The sequence below is a fragment of the Alosa sapidissima genome, chromosome 9 (assembly GCF_018492685.1).
Source record: "Alosa sapidissima isolate fAloSap1 chromosome 9, fAloSap1.pri, whole genome shotgun sequence".
Classification (NCBI taxonomy): domain Eukaryota; kingdom Metazoa; phylum Chordata; class Actinopteri; order Clupeiformes; family Clupeidae; genus Alosa; species Alosa sapidissima.
Genome location: NC_055965.1, coordinates 4,544,802 through 4,567,301, shown reverse-complemented (window position 1 = coordinate 4,567,301; position 22,500 = coordinate 4,544,802). Strand labels below are relative to the sequence as shown.

At 48.3% G+C, this 22,500-nt stretch overlaps 1 protein-coding gene across 10 annotated transcripts in view; it reads left to right on the top strand.

Moving 5' to 3' along the window:
- rptor (regulatory associated protein of MTOR, complex 1) overlaps positions 1-22,500 on the top strand; it is a 154,312-nt gene that overhangs the window by 43,228 nt on the left and 88,584 nt on the right. For all 10 annotated transcript variants that reach the window (XM_042104678.1, XM_042104676.1, XM_042104674.1 and 7 more), the window contains exons 5-7: positions 11,549-11,707; positions 12,750-12,896; positions 21,599-21,774. In XM_042104678.1, coding sequence (XP_041960612.1) covers positions 11,549-11,707; positions 12,750-12,896; positions 21,599-21,774 — 482 coding nt within the window. The remainder of the gene's footprint in view (positions 1-11,548; positions 11,708-12,749; positions 12,897-21,598; positions 21,775-22,500) is intronic.

The window sequence follows — 22,500 nt, the reverse complement described above, 5'->3', positions numbered from 1 at the left end:
GTGAGTGTGTGTGGGTGTCAGTCTGTCTGTCTGGGGCTCAGTATGCTTACGTCAACTGACAAGCACAAACAAGTCAGTGAAGTAGAGTCTGGTTGCGTTATCCTGTTGTCGCAGACAGACTGAGCACACTCCCATTGCCTGCTTGGGCTGTATTGATTGTGGCTGATAGGCTATATAATAGCTGGTGTGTGTTTGTGTGTATGTGTGTGTATATATACCCTCATCAATACTGTTGTAAATCTACACCTGACCTGCTGATCTGTGAATGCCGTGTGTGTGTGTGTGTGTGTGTGTGTGTGTCCATGTGTAGAGGTATTTAGGTTTATTCAATACTCTGACACACTAGACGAGACCCTCCAGTCGAGGCCCTCCCAGGGTGCACTCCTGTGACCCATTTCCGGAAACGAGGAGGATACGACCCCTCCACAAGGACCCGCTCCTCGCCCCAAAATAGCTGTTTGCTCTCGCTGAAGGGGGGTGGGGGGTGTTTGCGTGTAAGACGAAGTGCACGACCTTGTCCTGCGGGGTCATATGGCCTCTGTGTAGTTCATCCTACGGCGGATGGGTTTTTGGTTTCAAACGGGAAGATTAATCTGCAGCCTGATTTCAGACATGGCATTCCTGATGTAATCTAAACCTGCTGATCCAGTTGCTATAAATGCCACCAGCGCGTCCCGCACTCCTAATTCCTGCTATTCCATGGATAATTCCCACATATTCCAAAACTCGAGGGAATTTCTCGCGATATTCTAGATTGGTTCTGGTCTAGAGGTCTAGAGTGTTCCTCCAATCCTGTATTCTTCTATAGGGGATAATGATGATTTGGAGGAGACGTTTTTTAATTAGAAATAGAATTTGATGCATTCTTTAAGTGCTCATGAAAATATGTTTATTGGTATACTATGTTCATTGGGCAACATACGGTACTCAGCTTTGATGCTTTGTCTCATTTAGAATGAGAGAGAGAGGAGTATGTGTCATGTTCCAGTGTTTCACATGAGCAGGGTTGTTGTCGGTGGTGTGTCAGTGTTTCACATGAGCAGGGTTGTTGTTGGTGGTGTCAGTGTTTCACATGAGCAGGTTGTTCTCAGTGCTGTGTCAGTGTTTCACATGAGCAGGGTTGTTCTCAGTGCTGTGTCAGTGTTTCACATGAGCAGGGTTGTTGTTGGTGGTGTCAGTGTTTCACATGAGCAGGGTTGTTCTCAGTGCTGTGTCGGTGTCAGTGTCCTGGCGGCGAGTTCCATGGGTGTTGCAGGTGTGCTGGTGTTGTAATATTGATGGACTGATGATGGAGGAGTTTATAGTTTATGGAGCACAGCAGCCTCAGTGCGTAAAAAGCAGAGGAGGCAGCTATAAAGACACTGATTTACTGAATGACCTTCCCTCTCCTCTCCTCTCTTACCCTCTCCCTCTCTCAGTTGCACACTCTCTCTTTCACACACTTTCTCTCTCCATCCATCCATCTCTCTCTCCCTCTCCATCTTTCCCCCACACCTGTCTCTCTCCATCACCATCTTTTCATCTCTCTTTCTGTCTGTATCTCCATTCCTCCCTGTCTGTGGCGCTCTCTCTCTCTCTTCCCCCCTCTCTCTCTCTCCCTCCCTCTCTCTCACTCTTCCTCCCCCTCTCAGACTCATCTTGTCCCGTCACTTCGCGTTAAGCCGCCGCTTCTTTACTGACTGATGCAGATCCTCACAGGCAAATTGGCAGTGTGGCCTGCGACCGTGCGCTGAACAGCAGGAAGTTCATATCCAGATTGAGTTTGATGTAATCAAGTGTTATGTATCAAGTCACCCCCCCCCCCCCCCCCCCCCCCCCCCCCCCAATCCAGGTGGATATGAGTCTGGAGTCAGGGTCGGGGAACGTGTGCCGCGACTCTAATTTTACTGTGGGGACGATCGCCGGTGCCGTGCGTCAGAGAAAGTCAGTGTGCGTGCAGAGTGCAGACATGCAGTTGTGTGCATTTCAGTACAAGAGTTGTGTGTCATGATGTGAGGCAACTTGCCAGCCATTTTAGTACAACCTTTCTCTCTGTGTGTGTGTGTGTGTGTGTGTGTGTGTGTGTGTGTGTGTGTGTGTGTGTGTGTGTGTGTGTGTGTGTGTGTGTGTGTGTGTGTGCATTAGAGGGGGAGATAGAGAGATATTTGATATTGCCTCTCAGAGCTAATTTTAGTAGACTTAACTCCATAAGGCATCTCTCCTGTCAGCTTGGGTTGAAGGAGTCGTCACACGTGTGAGACTTCCTGCTTGCTCATGTCTAATGTTTAATTGCATGACTTGATGTATGGAAATGACACTTTCTCTCTGAAGTGCACAGTAGGCATAGGAGTCCAAGACAAAGCACTATTTATCTGAGCAGACTTAAAAGCTGATCACACAAAACTTGTCCATCTTATGATGTCTGAGGTTGGAATACGCTTGATTGTGGTAGTGTCATATTGCAAAATGGCAAAAAGACCCAATGTGAGGTGATGCTGCGGTCTAAAATGTAAATATATGTTGAAGGGAGTAAGACCACCACCCCTCCCCTGTTGACCTATAGGGACTCGGAGGGGTATTGATCCCCATGGCTCCTAAAGGGACCGGAGGCCCCCCTTTCTCGGAGGTTTGCTGAGGAAGGGGGGGGGATTGGGGAGTAACCAGGAAGACAGGATGTCTGGCATTGATCGACGCAGCCAGGAGCACATGCAGAAGACTGACTCACGCTACGGGAAGTTATGGGATGGGACGGCTGCCATGTGGCATATCCGCCCGGCCGCTGCGGCTGTGTGGAGGCTCGCTCGCTGTGCTGTGGGTGTATGGTTCAACAAGTGTGTGTGTGTGTGTGTGTGTGTGTGAGATTATGGTAGTGTTATTTGTGTGTGTGTGAGAGAGATTGTGGTGGTGCGTGTGTGTGTGTGTTTGTGTGTGTGTGTGTGAGAGAGAGCGTTTATGTTGGTGCCTTTATGTGTGTGTGCGAGAGAGAGATTATGTTAGTGCGTTTATTTGTGTGTGTGTGTGTGTGTGAGCGAGAGAGCCTTTGTGTGTGTGTGTGTGAGAGAGAGAGCCTTTATGTGTGTGTGTGTGTGAGAGAGAGAGAGCCTTTATGTGTGTGTGTACACTTGTGTGTGTGTGAGAGAGAGGGAGTCTTTATGTGTGTATGTACACTTGTGTGTGTGTGTGTGTGTGTGTGTGTGTGTGTGAGAGAGAAAGAGCCTTTATGTGTGTGTGTGTGTGCGTGTTTGAAAACAGGCCGGCTCCGTCCTCCTGCTGTTTACAGAATGCTCTCGCTTAGTCACAGGAACGGACACATTGTCCTGCTGCCACTGACACTCTCAGCTCTGTGTCAGCACAGCCCAGCTCAGCACCTGCCCCAAACCCAAGCTGCCAGTCCCTGTGTGTGTGTATACACTTATGTGAGCGTGAGACTATATTTGTATGTGATCTTGTGTTATGTTGTGTGTTGTGGATGTGCTGTGTGTGTGTGTGTGGGAGTGTGTGTGTAAACGGTGAGCTATGGATCTGCCTGGAGCATGTTGCTCATGGCCGCCGTGGTGTCAATGTGACAGGAGGCTGATGGGTGACGTGGCATTGTTGGAGCGGATGCCTTTTACCAGCCTGTCCGCTGCCACTAAACGGCCTCCTCATCTGAGTCGTGTCAACCCCCTCCGTCAGGCCTGCTACCTACAACCAGCATTTCACAACTTTCAGTGCTTACTGAAAACTTTGCATGGCGGCCATTTTCTAGAAGTTGTTCTTTGGTTTTGGTCTTCAGCACATTTAATTCACATATTCATAGAATTATGAAATGGCATAGAAAGAATATAAATCAAGTGTTTTTCAAAAGGCAAGTTAACCTTAGTAAGCTCACTTTTGCAAAAATGTAGACCTATAGCTTACATGCACAGCCTACTGCATTGCTGAGTGGTACTGTAGTTTCCAAGCCAGAGCTGCACATGGATCAGTAATTAGACTTTCCAAAAGTCCTCTTCCTGCCCTGTTCCTAACCTTGAGCCGCAGCGTAGCATCGGTGGCGTTTGGCAGCGCTGGCCGGTCGGGCCCACGCTGTGCCGCCTGGCGCCCCTGTTGCTGCGTCGTGCTGACTTTTTTAATTGAGGGCTTGAGTCGGGGTGCTTTGGGGCGAGCTGATTCAATCAACACCTCGCAGCCTGACCTTCCCTGCAACCACATGACGATTGAGAGAGTTTTTGAAAGACGTCGGGGGTGGAGGTACCCCCTTCACACACACACATAACCCCCCCCCCCCCCCTCCCCCCTTTGCTCGTTCAAACTATTTTTTCGTTGCTCTCGGCACAGGTCCAGTTTGGAGCCTGTATGCTTATAAAAAGTGGAAGTGTTGTGTGGGGGGGCTGTTAGAGGGCTGAGAGGGACACCCCCCTCCCCCTCTAATGGAGCCTGGGCTGCATGCTCTCCGCACTCTTCCTTTCTTTGCCCTCCGCTCCCCTCTCTCTGCTCCCTCCATCTCTACCACACCACCACACCCCCCCACCGCCGGCGCTGCCGCCACTTTCATCAGGGCCCTGCTGCCTAATTGCCGTGGAGGTCAGCGAGCCTCGCAGCGTTCTGGGAAACGCCGGCCGGTTCCCGTGCGGTTCTGCTCGAAACGACACCAAAAATAGGTCCATGTTGAGGACCTATTTCTTTTTTTCATTTTTTTTTGCTAGAAAGTTCTGGAAAAGGAGGGGCTGAGATGGGGGCAGACACAGCAGCCAGGTCCAGAAGGCAGAGGGGGGTGGGAGGGGAGCGCTTAAAGGAAGCAAACAGAAACCCAGATGAGCAAGAACCCCCCCCTCATCCTCCCCCCCCCCCCCTCTCATCCTCCCCCCCCTCCCCCTCTCATCACCTGTCACAGACACGGGGCAGATCCACATCCTCGGGGCTCACAGCCAGCTCCAGCTGCAGCAGTCAGGACACATTAAGCCACATTAAGTCGTGTCATCAGAGCCGCCCGCCGCACGCCGAGCCGCCGGCACGATCCACACACAGAGGCGGAGTCACATGCCGAGACGTCAGCGGCGCCCTAAACCTGCCTCGCCCACCCTGGGTCATGACGCATCAGATGAGAAGCTTGACGTATTCTCGCACGCTCTTAGTGCTCATCTTTTGCATGGCGCTTTATGGCTGGCTCAGACCTTTTGGAACAGTCAGCCTTTGCTCTGTGTGTGTGTGTGTGTGTGTGTCGCCCTGACATTTAAACACGGTCGAGAATCCATTTTGGACACGCGGCAGGTGGACGAGCATTTGAGAAGAGCACGTGCACATGAGTCGGCATTCGGCAAACAGGAGGTTGGTGTGTGAGTGTGTGTGTGTGGAAGTGAGTTGTTTCAATTGTGGGGAATCATCTTTTCATCATCATTTCATCATCAACATTTTGGCCTGGCTCACGTGTTGGTGCCTCATTAGTCCCCTCCACAGCCATTGGTCAAACAATAGCCGTCCCCATCCTGTTTCGTATGCTGCGTCAGTGGCTCATACGGACGGATCAGAGTAGCCACCCACGTTGGGCTGACATCATCCTCACCCTGCTGGCGGAGTCTGCGCTGGCATTAGGGGTACCAGGCAGTGGCGGTTCTAGAGATTTTGAAGGCGGGTTTCACACCTTCTCACAGTTCTTAGACCAACATGTATGAACATAAAATATACTTAAAACAATATTATCTCATTTATAAATGGGGTGGCAAGACTGTGTCCCAGGGGTGGCAGCTGCCACCCTTTGCCACCCCGTAGAACCGCCTCTGGTACCAGGCCCAGCGTGGCACGGCTCGTCTCCTCGTTTCCACCTTCCTCGGCCACCGCGTGGCATCGATCGGGTCAGCTGAGCCGCTGGAACCTGAGTCGGTTCTCTGGAGGAGAGCGTTCCGCTCGGACGGGCTCATTTTTCATCCAGACATCCTTTCCTATTTAACTTTCTCTTTAAACGCAACCTTGGTGCATAAGTGCAGGGAAAGTAGGTCAGACTGTTTGAGACCCAACAGGTGCCTTTTTCTCATTTAGTATTTTATTAAAGCTTTTCTTTGAGTCTCAGTGGAGGTCACCATTCCCGTGGACCTCATTTACTGACCAGAGTAATGTATTTATTCACTTTATTTTCAAGTCACTTTCATGAAATGGACAGAGAAGCAGACCAAATGCACAGAATACCTCCACACTTTCATTCGGTTATGCAGCTGGCATTGATGCGTCATCAGGGCACAATCAATTTCTGTGGTCGATCATCTGATGGACTCTCCAAGTATTGAAGTGCAATCTGGCTGGATTAATTCACACGTGATCATACGTGTTCTATCTCCAGAAACATCTGGCGGGCTTAACATCGCTCGGCTCAAGCTCACCGCCGGCCTTTTCTAAAAGCAAGTTCTTTACTCCGATTAAATCGACACAAAAAAAGCTTATGTTGATCTTAGCTCTGTCTTGGCTTTATTTGTGTTGTCAGTTTTGGGATGCATTTGGCACAGGCTATACGCTGTGTTCTGGTTATACAAGCTTTACGCAAGCTTTAATCAAGGCCTCTGATATTATGTGATAGCAATGTGCTTTTCCTGAATGTAAGCCCTCTCAAGGACAAAGAGGCCTCGGCAGGTTTAGCCTGCACTGGTGTTTAGGGTCCGCTGTGATTCACAAGCAGGGGCTCAACATATGGTGCTAGTGCTGCATACTATCCCTGGGCTCTGTTGGATTATTAACACCAGTCTGAGTGTGCATGCGTGTGCGTGTACGTGTACGCGTGTGTGTGCGCATGCGTGTGCATTGTGCATATTTGAATAGTGTTTGGCTGCTCTCCTCATTGTGGTCGAGACTGAGGCTCTTTTGAGGCCACAGATCTCTGTGATTTCATCAGCTTCTCCTCACTCTACGCAAAGCTTGTTTAACACAGTCAACAATTCAGCATGTGTTTATGAGTTCGGTGAGTTTGAGTTAGTTTGTTGAGATGGGAATTGACCCCTCAGAGCCTTGTCCTTCTGCAGTCCAGTCTTGAGAAGTCCAGAGGCAGACAAACGGTGTCTTAGATTCCCTGTTCCACATAACCCAGAGAGCTCAGACCTTCACAATTCCCCTCAGACAGCATGAGAAGGTTGTGAAAAGCGCCGGCTATATTCTGTCTACGCTCTCGTCAGCTCCTGACACAATGATCTATGCTTGCTTTAATGTGAAGGCCTGGACAGACACACAGAAGAGAGCTCTGCTGGCCAACCTAATTGATCAAATGAGGAACCTGTGGGCTTCAGGAGGACAAGCTCAACCTGATTAGGGACTAATGGTGCGTTGGAAAGAGGGAAAGAGAGAAGGGGAAAGAGGGATGGAGTGGATGCTGTGGAGAGAGAGAAGAGGAGAGTACAGGAAGTGTGGAGACACCGAGTACTGTATGTGAGGGAGACTGAGGTGCAGAAATGAAAGCTTGCGGGAAGATGAGATGGAATGAGGAAGCGGATGGAGGGATGGAATGAGGACTCCTGAAGCCTCTAGAGAGGAGCTGGCTCAGTGGGGAATCAGGGTCCAGGAGCTCCCCCTTCAGGAAGAGACCGGTAATGCCACTCACCCCACGCACCAGTAGATACACAAGCACACAAACGCACAAACACAGACCACCGTTGCCTTCCGCAACATTCGCATTCCTCAGTTACACTGATGAAATTACTCCCTCTATCTCTCCTGCTCATATTTCAGAGCCCAGAACCAAGCTCTGGCGCAGAATGCAATTTTCTCTCTCTCAATATCAGCTGATTTCATAAGGGCTTCATATCGACCCTTTTAAAATGGCCAGGCACTAACTGTGTTTCAGCGATCCTATCAGAACACTCTAAAATGGTTACCTTCCCCTAGTGATCTGTAAGGAAAAGAGGACAGGTTATTTATGGCCTGTTTGATTCAGTCTGTGGTCCCATTCCTATGATGTCCAGTACGTCTGTGATTGCAATCGATATTTTGTGATTTTTTTTTTATCAAAAAATGATCAAGAGAAATAAACAATAAAGAAATATAACCTGATTTTAATTAAGAGTCATTAGCATAGATGAGATGGACATTTTGTTCAAGAAACCAAGTGCTTAAGGAATATGACTGCTGATCAGGTTTAATAAGTTGAGAGATTCTGAGAGATCTCAGTTCAGTCAGTCGACTTTAATTTGTCTCACTCTGTCTGTCTACGAAACTGGAATTAAAATACTCGCAAGTCAGACCCTGATGGGCTCATAGCATAAATTGGCAATATCCATTTTGATGGTGGGACATTACATTTGGGTCTAATTACATTTCTGAGCCATTTTGAAGATGGGAATTGACAGTGCAGTGTTGCTTCCACAGAGTGTGGGGGGGGGGGGTGTCTGGTGTGGAGAAAGAGGTGAGAGTGTTTAAAATGGCAGCTTTGCGCGTGTGTGTGTGTTGATGATTCACGCACACAGGGACACAGGCCTCTCTCGCACGCCGGTGCGATTACATAAGAACCGACTGCGCAGAAACTGCCTCGCAGCCCCATCACACACACACACACACACACGCACACGCGTACACGCGTACACACTCACACCAGCTGGTGCAGGCTCAGCACGATGCTCACAAGCAAACAGAACACACATTTACACGTGTGCACACACACACACACACACACACACACACACACACACACACACAAACACACACAAACACATAAACACATTTTCACACGGCATTCGTGGTGCATCTCACTTCCCTGGTTTCTCCCTCTAGTGCGCATTCTTTCTCGAGAACAATTAGGAGACAAACCAGCCTGGTGCAGGTACTTCTGCTTCCCCCAACGAGAGAGGAGAGCGTTTCATCAAGTAAACGTTTGGAGAATTGTAATGCTTACAGGCATTTCTGACATAGTGACATGCTTAAGTTCACTGTGTGCCACGTTACATGTACACACACACACGCACACACACACACACGCACACACACACACACACACACACACACACACACACACACACAACACACACACACACAACACACAACACAACACACACAACACAACACACACCCAGCACCTCATGCCGTTGAGCTTTCATCCTGTTTCTTCTGTTCTCTAAGAGAGCAGAGGCCTGAAGCGACTGTCAGATCTAGAGAGAGAAAGAGATAAGGGGAGAGAGGGTATGAGAGGAGGACAGAGACATAGGAGAGGAAGAGAGGGAAGGAAAGGAGAGAGAGTAGAAAAGGAGAGGGACAAAGAGAATGTGGACTGCGAGGCTGGCAGATGCACAATGAGAGCAGCAAGTGGAAGCAAAGATAGAGAGTGAATATGAAATAAGGAGAAAAAGTGAACTAAGATTAATAGACCATGCTGTCTGACTGTGTGTGTGTGTCTGTCAGACTCAGAGCAAGGAGGCGAGAAGGTCTGATTGGCCCTCTCTATTTCCAGCTAGTGCCACTTGTTGCTCTGACAAATCCCTGTGGGAGCCCATAGACTGACTACGCAAGAACAAACAATAAACATCCCCCCAAAATAACAACACCACCAACTTAAACAAGCCTCTGACTTAAGCAGCGGGCGCCGGATCACACAAGATCAATTTCCATCTGGAAGCCTCGACCCAGTCTTCCTCCTCCTCTCTCCTCCTCCTCCTCCTCCTCCTCTCCTCCTCCTCCTCCTCCTCTCTCCTCTCTCCTCTCTCCTCCTCCTCTCTTCTCCTCCTCTCCTGTCTTCCCCTTATCCCCCTCTTCCTCCCGTCTCCCCTGGCTCTACTGTCCGGGCAGAGCGGAAGTGTCTGTGTGAACGAGATTGCCTTTGCCAAAAGACAAGCTTCTCCTAAGTGCCTCTCCATTTAGGCGTTGACACACGATACACTGCAGTTCACTTCGCTCAGCTCGCCTGTCTGTCTACTTGTCTGTCTGTCTGCCTGCCTGTCTGCCTGCCTGCCTGCTGGTTGAGTCTCTCTGGAACAGTCTGCTCCGTCTGAACCTCTCAGCCAGCTGTAAACAACAGCCAGGCCGCTGCAGGTTGGAGACAGACAGTGCTGGAGTCTGCCTCCATGCTGATGCCGAGATCCCACCCCCGAAACTAGTTCATCTATACGGTTCTTGAGCAAAAGCCTATACAGAGGAGAAACTAGGACACTGGTGAATTTTTTTTTTTTTTTTTTTTTTTTTTTTTGGACATGGTGATAACTTGTGTGAGGATGTCTGTATCTTTGTGTCTCATTATAACTCCAGACGTGGGAGTGCCCTTTGGTTACATCACAAAGAAAGAAAAAGAGAGAGGTTGGGGGTGCTAGAGAGAGAGAGAGAGGTTGGGGGTGCTAGAGAGAGAGAGAGAGAGGTTGGGGGTGCTAGAGAGAGAGAGAGAGAGAGGTTGGGGGTGCTAGAGAGAGAGAGAGAGAGAGAGAGAGAGAGGGAGGGAGGGAGGGAGGTTGGGGGTGCTAGAGAGAGAGAGAGAGAGAGAGAGAGAGAGAGAGAGAGGTTGGGGGTGCTAGAGAGAGAGAGAGAGAGAGAGAGGTTGGGGGTGCTAGAGAGAGAGAGAGAGAGAGAGAGAGAGAGGTTGGGGGTGCTAGAGAGAGAGAGAGAGAGAGGTTGGGGGTGCTAGAGAGAGAGAGAGAGAGAGAGAGAGAGAGAGGTTGGGGGTGCTAGAGAGAGAGAGAGAGAGGTTGGGGGTGCTAGAGAGAGAGAGAGGTTGGGAGAGAGAGAGAGAGAGAGAGAGGTTGGGGGTGCGAGAGAGAGAGAGAGAGAGAGAGGTTGGGGGTGCTAGAGAGAGAGAGAGAGAGAGAGAGAGAGAGAGAGAGAGAGAGAGAGAGGTTGGGGGTGCTAGAGAGAGAGAGAAAGAGAAAAAGAGAAAGAGAGGTTGGGGGTGTGAGAGAGAGAGAGAGCACACAAGAGCGAGAGCTAGAGTATGATGGGCAAAGAGATATCAGCCATGGTCCCTGGGTGTGCGTTCACTGACGCAAATGAAACGGTGGGCTCTGCAGTCATAGCCTACTTTCTGCCTGGCTCCTCAACTCTCCCTTTTTTTCCCAGCATGCTTTACTGCTCTGGATGGAAGGGGCTTGGATGCAGTCGAAAGAAAAGGACTTTTGTTAGCACTCCAAAGATACAACCCAGGGCCTGTCCTTTGGGCTTTGTACATTTAGTTAATGATCCTGAAAAACCATCTCTGTGTAAACCTACTTTACACAGATTTTTGCATTTGTTTTCCCTCACCACGGCTCCAGCTGCAGATCTCAGTGCCTACAGAGCGTTGTGTCAGCTATGAGAGATGAGAATGGAGGATGATTGCTGCTGATGAGCTGGTGCAGCACCCAGTCATTTCTAAAGCAAATGTTGTGAAAGACTGGAAAGTTCTGACGACCCCAGTCAAATCTCATTAAGCTTCACTGGCTGCTCAGACTGACGTGTTGCTGCCGGAGCTGCCTGTGTTGTATCTTCCAGTCTCGCCTCTGTTTAGCCATGTTCCATCCTGAAAATGAGAGGGGGAGTTCAGCCATCTACCGGACCATAATGGACACTACTGGGGGTGGGGGGGGGGGCCTCTGCAATGATGTGCTGTCTTTGATCCGTGGTTGTGTGGCGCTCATCGTCCATTCCCCGTGTTGTGCTGCAGGCGCGCTACAAGCAGAGTCTGGACCCCACGGTGGACGAAGTGAAGAAGCTGTGTACGTCGCTGCGGCGCAACGCCAAGGAGGAGCGCGTGCTCTTCCACTACAACGGCCACGGCGTGCCCCGGCCCACCGTCAACGGGGAGATCTGGGTCTTCAACAAGGTGAGACGCGCCTAGGACATGGAAAGATGGACATGGACACACACAGATATGTTCATACATCTTGGCCCACACACACACACACACACACACACACACTAACACAGAAGTTTTTCCAGACATTAGGTACACACTTGCAAATTCACCCTCTGAAATGCAGCAGCTATTCCACACACACACACACACACATTCCATACATACAAATGGATCTCCATTTCTTAGCCTTCTTTAATCTGATTATCTGCACAAATAAATGGGAGACATCAGTATGCAAAGTACTGCGCACGCACACCCACACACACACACGTGCGCTCTCTCTCTCTCTCTCTCTCTCATCCGGCAGGAGGACAGGTCTTTGTTTCATAATATTTCATCAGAGCATACTGTGGATGCCCGTCCTGACAGCCCTGCTGTGCCCTGGCACACAAACCTGCACGGCCCGCAGCGCTGTGGCACCTGCACTGGCACTCACTCTGCTCAGCAACATCCCCTCCTCTCTCTAGCTCTCTATCTATCTCTCTCTCTAGCTGTCTATCTCTCTCTAGCTCTCTATCTATCTCTCTCTCTAGCTCTCTATCTATCTCTAGCTCTCTATCTATCTCTATCTCTCTATCTATCTCTATCTCTAGCTCTCTCACTCTCTATCTCTCTCTAGCTCTCTATCTATCTATCTATCTCTCTCTCTAGCTCTCTATCTATCTCTCTCTCTAGCTCTCTATCTATCTCTAGCTCTCTATCTATCTCTATCTCTCTCACTCTCTAGCTCTCTCTCTATCTCTCTCTCTCTAGCTCTCTATCTCTCTCACTATCTCTCTCTCTCTAGCTCTCTCTCTCTCTCCCATCCTCTGTCTCTCTCTAGCTCTCTCTATCTCTCTCTCTCTCTCTCTCTCTCTAGCTCTCTCTCTCTCTCTCTCTAGCTCTCTCTCTCTCCCTTCCTCTGTCTCTCTCTATCCTCTTTCTATCTATTCCTATTCTCTCTCTCTTTCTCACTCTCTCTCAATCACTTGACCGCTCATCAGGTCTTCTGTTTGTGTCTGTCCCTCAGAACTACACGCAGTACATCCCCCTCTCCATATACGACCTGCAGACCTGGATGGGCAGCCCCTCCATCTTTGTGTACGACTGCTCCAACGCCGGCATCATCGTCAAGTCCTTCAAACAGTTCGCCCTGCAGAGGGAGCAGGAGCTGGAGGTGCGTCAACTAATATGCACACACTAATGCACACACAACTAATGTGCGTCATCTGATATGCACACACACTTAGTGCTGTATTGCAGAGACATTTCTTGCTGCATGCACGAGGCACATCAGCACATCTGCACTCTCATACTGATGACATGTATTTATAAACAAACACCCACCTGTGATGTACATACATCTGCACTCTCATTCTAGTGACATGTATTTATAAACAAACACCCACCTGTGTTGTACATACACTCTCATACTGATGACATGTATTTATAAACAAACACCCACCTGTGTTGTGCATACATGCATGACCCATGCATCAACCAGCTTGCTTTGCCCAATCCTCCCCATATCTTTTTACCAACAATTCCTCTCTTTCACACACACCCTTCTCTCTCCCTCCTGTCGTACACACATAACTCTGCTTGTCCAGTGTCCAGTCCTGTGCTGCTGGCCATTATTGTTATTTAGCCTGCAGGAAATGAGCTCCCATTCCTCTCTCCGTTCTCTCGGTCTCTGGGACTCGGTGCAAACCCACTCTGTTGTGTCACACAGTCATTATGAGTTTTGGATTTCCTTTTCCTTCCCCCCAGCAGTTCTCGGTGGACAGTTCCGGGCACCCCAGAGCACCAGGGGCACATGAAACGTGGTGGGCTTGTTAGCACCCCGGGGCTGAGCACGAATAGAAGCCTTTGGTCCCCACTCAGATTCCATATATCAGCCTGAAGCTCTTGTAAAGTCAGGGTGTATATTTCATCAGTTTCTTATTTCTCATTTCTCATCTCTCTCAGACATGTTTAAACGAGGGGCCTGACTCAGCCAGGTTTCCCCCCGTATTGAGCTCTTTAGCTCTTTGATGATCCAGAGCTTGTAGACGCGTCTGGTTGATTTTTCCCATCAATGCCTTCATTAAAAATGAATGCATTGGCTCTGTCTGAAGACCATTCTCACATTTCTTTTGCATGTTTGGATTGTTGCCTTATGCTGTGGTTTGAAATTCTCAAAGTAGTTTTTTGGCTGATTTATTTTTTGAAAAAAATTGTACAGTCATGTATCAGATCATGTATAGTTGTCCATGTTATGTTGACGTTGTTGATGTTGTAGTGGGTAAGAATTCTCTCAAAAGCCCAGGCATCTATCCATGTATAATATGGGCCATGTAGTACCTTTTGATTGTGTGTTTGTACATCATTTCATATACAGTACTTGCAAAGAACCATAGTTGTGAGCTGCAAGATTAATTGCAGCCATTTGCGATTTGCTAATTTAATTTTTTCAAATTGTGATTTTGATTAAAAGTGGATTAATCTCTCGGGCCTAGTATCAGGGTTGTGCAAAATTCGAATTGCAATTCTGGCTCCTGTTTGCTACCTCAATTGAAAAGCAAGTGAAATTCAAGAATTGATTTCGAATTTAAGAGCCAGTGCAGGACATGATAAAGGGCAGTTGTTGGGCAGACTCCTGGTATGTTTGAGTGCAGGACATGGTAGAGGGCAGTTGTTGGCCAGACTCCTGGTATGTTTGAGTGCAGGACATGGTAGAGGGCAGTTGTTGGGCAGACTCATGGTATGTTTGAGTGCAGGACATGGTAGAGGGCAGTTGTTGGGCAGACTCATGGTATGTTTGAGTGCAGGACATGGTAGAGGGCAGTTGTTGGGCAGACTCATGGTATGAACATGTCTCTTGAGCTGGCGCTCTTGGCTCGTGGCCAGCAGTGAAGAGTGGGCATCTGGAGAGGGATGAATTAGTAATGGCGCTCAGTTTGGGGAGGCCTTTTTCTATCCCGTCCGTCTTCCTGCGTTCATCATTTGATTTATTTATTTATTTATCGTCTGCTTTTTTATCTCGGGCTGTGGCATCGCCGCTGAATTTTTATCATCATAGCCGGAGCGCCCCTCAATTATTCATGGGAAAGTTTTTGAAAAGTGTGGTTGTGTTGCAGTGAGACACAGACTGTGTACGTGTGTGTGTACGTGTGTGTGTACGTGTGTGTGTGTGTGTGTGTGTACGTGTGTGTGTGTACGTGTGTGTGTATGCATGTGTGAGATAAGATCTGTGTGTGTGTGTTTGTAGTCTTTGTAGGAGAGCCTATCAGTCATGGGGCTCAGGGGGAGTGTGCATTAAGGGTTCCTCTTGCTGTCCCGTGTGCAGGCAGGTCACCTGAAGTTTATTTTTTCCCACAACCACTGAAGCATCTTAAGCAATCAGAAATCCAGTACTTGAGTCCTCAGGGTGTCCCTCATCTGTGCTGTCTTTGATTGAATGTGCACCGTGTCCTAACGAGGTATACTTACAGTACTACTGTAAGGTTTATTTTTAAGGCTTCCGGAGTGGATTTGGGGCTGTTCTGGGGCTCAGTGCCCATGCATTAGGAAATAATCGTGACTGGAAGTTTTTTTTTTTTTTTTTCGACTGCCGAATAAACTGACCAAAAATAGTCAGTGGCCTTGCTTGGCGGCCCCACTGATTGTGTTTGGTTCCTGTCTGACCACTGCAGACATTCTGAGGAAGAAGCAGCTAGGTAGCGATGGCCGTCTGGGTGTCTGGGCCAGGCTCATTAATTTGGCGTATGGAGGGGGGAAAAGACATTTTTGATTGACAGTTGGTGAAATATTAAAGGGAGCTGTCTTCCCTGGGATTGGGGGATGACCTGTTGGGCAGGATGCAGAAGTCTTTGCCTGCAGCAGGAGTCTCCTCAGCTGCCTGCCTCAATGAGAGAGAGAGAGAGAGAGAGAGAGAGAGAGAGAGATAATATTGAGGGGAGAGTGTTATGGAAAGGGAGACAGAAGATAGAGAAATGAAAACGCTGATAGATTAGTGTTGGGGAGAAGAGAAGCATATGCAGGAGAGAGAGGGAGAAGAGGACATGGGAAGGAGAAAAAGAGAGGGATGGAGCTAGAAATAGTGAGAGGGGAGACCCACAGTCCATCAATAACACTTAGGAGTCTGACAGGCGAGGCAGGGGTGCAAACACAAAGATGGGCGCGCCTGACAGTTTTCCCTTTTTCAGCTTTTTAAGGAGTGCTGTAATTGAATTGTACCCATGTCCTCTCCCTCTCCATCTCTGTCATGGGCATCTCTTTATCTCTTACTCTTGTGAACTCACTCACTCAGTCACACACACACAGACAGACACACACACACACACACACAGACAGACACACACACACACACAGACAGACACACACACACACACAGACAGACACACACACACACACACAGACAGACACACACACACAGACACAGACACACACACACAACGACACGCTCAGACACAGACACACACACACAGACACACACACACACACAGACACACACACACACACAGACACACACACACACACAGACACACACACACAGAGACACAGAGACACACACTAGGGGCTTTCTCTGCACCCACATGAGAATACTCTGTCCTTTGGCCAGTTCTGATTGCAGAGAGCACGGACTGTTGTGTCTGCTGCTAAGAGAAGGAGTCAAAACAATAGTTCGACCCAGAGGTCACCGTGTCTGAAAGGCCGTGGTGTTTTCACAACAGCTTGGCTGCTGCAGAAGCAGGGCTTTTGAGCGCACACTTTGTTCCCTGCTTGCTTTCAGCTCCCCAGAGGCACCCGGTGAGGAGGGTGTGACCCTAGTATGGTGCGCTGAGCAGGTTCATCATGACTTCCTGTGGCAGAAGGCAATGCTGAGTGGCTGAGGAGCTGATGAGCGAGAGGGAGGGAGGGGGGGAGGGGGGTGTTTGTTCCGGAGTCATAAAAGATTTAGGAGGAAGTCAAAGCGGGGAGTCCCCTATAAGCCTCGCTTTGACAATGTAGCATGGCCTGATACACGCAACTCTGGAGCTTACATAAACCTCAGAGAACCACAACAAGGACAGTCTTGTGTACACACAGTCACACTGTGTGTGTGTGTGCGTGTGCCGCGCGCCTGTGTGTGTGTGCGCGCCTGTGTGTGCGTGGGGGGGGGGGGGGGTGTATGAAGGATGTGTCTGCTTCATACCACTGCATCCTCTGTGTCTTTTCAATTATACACAGTTGGTTGGCTGCTAAATATCTCATCACTCAAAGCACACATGGACATTATGCACAGTCTTCAATTCTATCTTTATCATATCTCTTTCTTTCTTTCTTTCTTTCTTTCTTTCTCTCTTTCATATCTCTCTTTCTTTGTTATCTCTCCTCTCTTTCTTTCTCTCTCTCTCGCTCTCTCTCAATCAACTCCCCATAGTTTTCAGGGTTAAACCCTGTCATAAAGACCTGAAAGACCAGAAATGCAAATCTATTCCCCATATATGACTGTGAAGCCCATTTATTTCTCTATTCAAATGCAAATACCCCCCCCCCCCCCCCCCCATGATTGCTTCAAACCCTACATCATTACAGATATTATAAACACAAAAAGAAAGGAAAATAAAAAAACGTTCTTCACTCCATGGTGTGTTTTGATAGGTTCATTTAGCCCGCACAGTCCTTTGATGGCTCAGATCCATGTGGAATGTAGGTGTCTAGAGGGGGAGACTCACTGGAGCCATTTGCTTTTTATCAGCTTGATCTGCTCCAAATGTGTGGCCCTTTCATGTGTTTGTGTAGGATAGACAGTGAGAGAGAGCTGCAGTGGTCCAGGAGGCCTGCTGTTTGGGGAGGCAGGAGCCTTTGGATGGTGTCCTGAATGACAAAAGCGCACTTTTCATGAGTTTGTGACCCTAAGACCTTGATGCGTGTTGGGTTGTGGATCTGTGTGGTCTTTGACTTTGTGTGTATGTGTGAGTTTTTGTCAGATGGACCTCTCTCTCTCTCTCTGTGTGTGTGTGTTTTTGCTGCTTTTGCTCTTTAAAAACAGCCTCCCCTTTCTCTAGCTCCATCTCTCATGAATAATTGATGATCAGTTGATGGATGCATTGCCCCCATACAAGGCAGCAGGCTCCAAAGTTTGATCTTTTTCTTTCTCTCTCTCCCTCTCTCTCTCTCTCTCTCCCTCTCTCTCTCCCTCTCTCTCTCTTTATGTGTGTGTGCACCTGGGTCAGTGCAATGACTGTAGTCCCCTCGGATTGCTCTTATGAATTAGTGTCACTCAAAAAAAAATATTTGCTGCAATTATATTATAGCCTAATATCCCAGCTGAAAACACTGTCATGGTGATTGTCATGGTAATTTGTAGGATTACAATATGCTAATATGTTAATTACTGTGGATGTTTTTGCATGCTCCATCCTGGCTCCACTCTGGAGACGTATTTGCCATAAGGATTATATTGCAGTACACTATCCTGCGCGGTAGGAATGTATTACCTGATACTGTGATTTGTTGGGTAGACTCCTAAGCAGCAATGTTTTTATTAGATGGATAGTCTGTGTTTCATTGCATGGGAGCTATATATCATTTAAACAAGCACAAGAGAATCAAGGAAACAAAGAAGGAACAATGCTACGACCAGTTGTGACATGGGAATTGGCCCATTCGTTCTGCTACATTTGACAGCAGCTCTTTGAAGTCATACAATGGATTCACATATATTTACCCTTGTGTTACAAGATAAAGGTATGCTCTGTCTACACCTATCTGTGCCAAGCTATATTTCTTTTGTTTACCACAGAGAGAAATATCTCAAGCTCTCGAAAACAAACTTGATGCGCTAAAATTACATGGTTCATCACACCTGTTCATTTCACTTAATTCTTAATCTTTGCTAAACTGAACCCACTGACATGTCTTAAGGGGGCCCAATTAGTCAATGCAAAAATAGCTCATTTGGATTTGTTATGAAGTGGCCTTGAGCTGTAGACAAGTGAAGTGTGCAGAGTAGTGTGGTTTAATTCACACCTGACAGTGCAGTGGGCTGAACCCTCACTGCTCCTATTATTCTCAGAGAGGGGAGAGATGGAGAGCAGGACAGAGAGTGAGAACGAGAGAGAGAAAGAAAATGAGAAAGTGAAATGAAATGAAATGGAGGGAGTGGAGGAGAGAGGGGAGAGGTGAGGAGAGTTGGCCAGATAGACGGGCTGGGCGAGTGGTTGTGTGTGTGAGTGTGTGTGTGTGTGTGAGTGTGTGTGTGTGTGTGTGTGGGGGGGGGCGGGGGGAGCTCCGTGGGGTCCCCTGCTGTCTCCTGGCTGGCAGCTCCGTGGAGAGGCTCTCGGCCCTGGGCCCCTGCCATCACACCGCATCCAATTACCTTACACCACCCAGCCAGCACACACCACACCACCCAGCCAGCACACACCACACCACCCAGCCAGCACACACCACACCACCCCGCCCGCCCGCACCCCACGGTACAGCCACACTGGACCAGCGCACACCGGATCCGCTTTAAAGCAGAACCCTCAGAACAGAGATGATGACATGATGATGAGGATTTTCTAAATCCTTGTGTGTGTGTGTGTGTGTGGGGAGGTTGTTTGTGGGTTGTGTGTGGGTGTGTTCATTAGGAGTGAGTTCAAACTAATTGCAGTTTTTTCATTTTATACAGAGCATACACTCCTAAGTGTTTCAAGCAAGTGTTTTCAGTGCTTATGAGGAGAAAAATATCTCTCCTTTTTAAATAATGGAGCACCAGTTTCAATAGACAGCAGTGTAATCTAATTTCCAGGGAAGTATCATTGCAGCTTTCATCATTAAATGAAAATATATTTCTCCGTGGTTTTTGGTGTTTGTGCGTGTGCCTGCGTGTGCATCAAGGCTGCGCTTGTGCCATTTTTTTGCAATTTGCAAGTTTGTGTGTACATGTAAGCATTTAAGTGCGTGTTTGCATGTGTGTTTTTTTCTCCGGGTGCCTAGTCGCACCTAGCCAGGCGGTGTGTGTGGGTGTGTGGCATCGCTGCCATTGCGTGACTCAGAACGTTGACGGGCGGCCGGCCGGCGTCTGATTTCTGTTGCAGCAGAAGCGGCCAGGCTCAGCCTTTGGCACTTTTAAACACAGAAAGCATTTTAGCACTTTGCGGCTTGAGCGGTTTTTCGCGGCATTTTTCTCTGTGAAGAGGCTGCAAGCTGGCCATGTGAAACAACACAGGACTAATTTAATCCTGCCGGTGTGACCGCAGCAGTGGACAGCAGAACTTGTCCAGTGAAGCTGTGTGCAGCTTCACAAACAGAGTGGAACTCTAAGGAAGTTCTGCTGAATGGTAGTTGTGTAAGTATTTCTGAGCATATTTGGAGTGAGAGGATTCTTATCATTTTTGGAGTCTAAATGTATTTTGCGGCATTTTTTAAAAATGTTTTGCTCAAGTGATTAGTTTTGATTAGTTTTTCACAGAGTCTACACACAGAAATTGCTAGTCCACAGAAAGTTCATTATTTTATATGAAGGCTTTCCCAGGAGTGTTTGCCTGCATCTTGACCCCAGTCTACTGAATTAAGTCCTCACTCATGGCTGTTGCTGTTTGAAGACATTTTTTGCAGTTTCTTGACTGAACTAAATGAGCAATGGATGCTTTATCAGATAAGATAATTACCTTGTATCAGATAATTACCTTGTAAGACTATGCTCAGATGCTTCCTTTGAGTTTGTGCTTCCTACACCAGACCAACAACTCTAATACTGTGCACTCAATAAGGTTGTTATTACATAGTATGTTGTAATTACATAGTCGTTACACTTTAGTAGAGTAGCTAGCGTTGAGCATACAGTAGAGTAGTCTCAACAGGTGACACCTTGGAGGTGATTGAGTAGTGTTGCATTGATGTATAGATCTGTTGCTCCTAGACATCTCCTGCCATGGCAGAGTCTCACCAGAGTCCGTTTGTAGCGGAGATGTGCTGGGCCATCAGGGGAACAGCAGCCCCTCAGGGCAGGCTGGGGAGAAGGCTGTGCTGCTTATTCATTATTAACCACATTAAACCCGCTCTCTGCTTCCTCCAATGACAGTGTAGAGCATTCGGCCTCTCTGCTACCCAGCCTGCTGCAGAGGACTTTAAAGCCCCACTGTCCCCCGCCACTGTCCCCCGCCACTGTCCCCCGCCACTGTCCCCCGCCACTGTCCCCCGCCACTGTCCCCCGCCACTGCCCCCGCCACTGCCCCCGCCACTGCCCCCGCCACTGCCCCCGCTCGCTTTATGGGTCGAGTGTGTCACTGTGACCTTCAGCACCTGTCTGCAGTATACTGCTGCTGGGAGGCTTATGACGCCAAAACAACAGCACCTCTTAATGTCCAATCTCCTCTCCGTCCTTTCCTGTCCTTCTCCTCCCTGTCTGTCTTCTGCTCTCGCTTCTGTTCACTCCTCTTTTCCCTCTCCTCTTGTTTATGACCTGCTCATCATTGTTTCTCTCAGGTCATGGGTCTGACTTCTCATCTCTCTGAATGATCCTCTCACCATCTCTCTTAGTTTCTCTTCCTCCTCTTCTGTACTCTGTGTCCTGTTCTCTGTGACTAGCTTTATCTAATTCTGTACTCTTGTGTCTTGTTCTGCGTGACTAGCTTTAGCTAATTTGGTAGTTAACTTTCCTCCTACACAGCGTGTTGTATTTTAGCTTCTTTTGTTCTTGTGCTCACAGTTTTCTCTGGCTGTTTACTTGGCCTGTCCTCTGGGTTTTTGCTCTGAATTATTTCTTATTTCTTCCTTCTGCTCTCTCTCTCTCTCTCTCTCTCCCCCTCCCTCCCTCCCTCTCTCTCTCTCCCTCCCGTTCAAACTGTTGTACGTGTCTGGTTTTGTATTCATGCCTGTCTCTGTCTGTCTCTAACTGTGTGTCCATGTCTCTCTTGGTCCTAGGTGGCGGCCATCAACCCAAACCACCCTCTGGCTCAGATGCCTCTGCCCCCCTCCATGAAAAATTGCATCCAGCTGGCAGCGTGTGAGGCCACTGAGCTGCTGCCCATGAACCCTGACCTCCCCGCTGACCTCTTCACCTCCTGCCTCACCACGCCCATCAAGATCGCCCTGCGCTGGTAACACACACACACACACACACACACACACACACACACACACACACACACACTGCACATATTGGCACACGTTACCATTAAGAATGCCATTAGTGCTTCAGCCACAAGAATTACATAAGCATACTGTAGATGTGTATACACAAACACATATACATACACACCATACCCATTGTGTGCATTCTCACATGACATAATCCAACATCCCTGTAAAGATGACAGTTCTGATCTGAGGCCTGTAAAATTATTACACCGTCTATGCCGTCCCTGTAAAGATGACCCTCAGCATTGCAGATTTCTGATTTGAGGCCTGTAAATGACTACACCGTCTATGCCGTCCCTGCTCTTTGTTTGCAAGTTTTGCATCCACTGCACTTCCAGACTCTTGTTGTATACCTCAAGACAGCTTTGATTTGTAGACATTGCACATAGGGTGCTCAAACACATGAACACGTACACCTACACACGCATATCCATACACTTTAAACACACCTCTCTAAATGACCTTTTTCTTGTTTTAGGTATGTTTTATTGTCCATAAATAATTAATGTAGAATGCTTCAAACCATACATAGAAGCCATGTGCCCTCATTCGCAACCTTTTCCCACGCACATGGCTAAAATATGCAGTCTGACTTCATTAAAATGTGTCCCTATACACCATCCACTTTCACCATGCACATGCTCACACATAAACACATCATGAACATTCTAATGGTTTGTTTACAT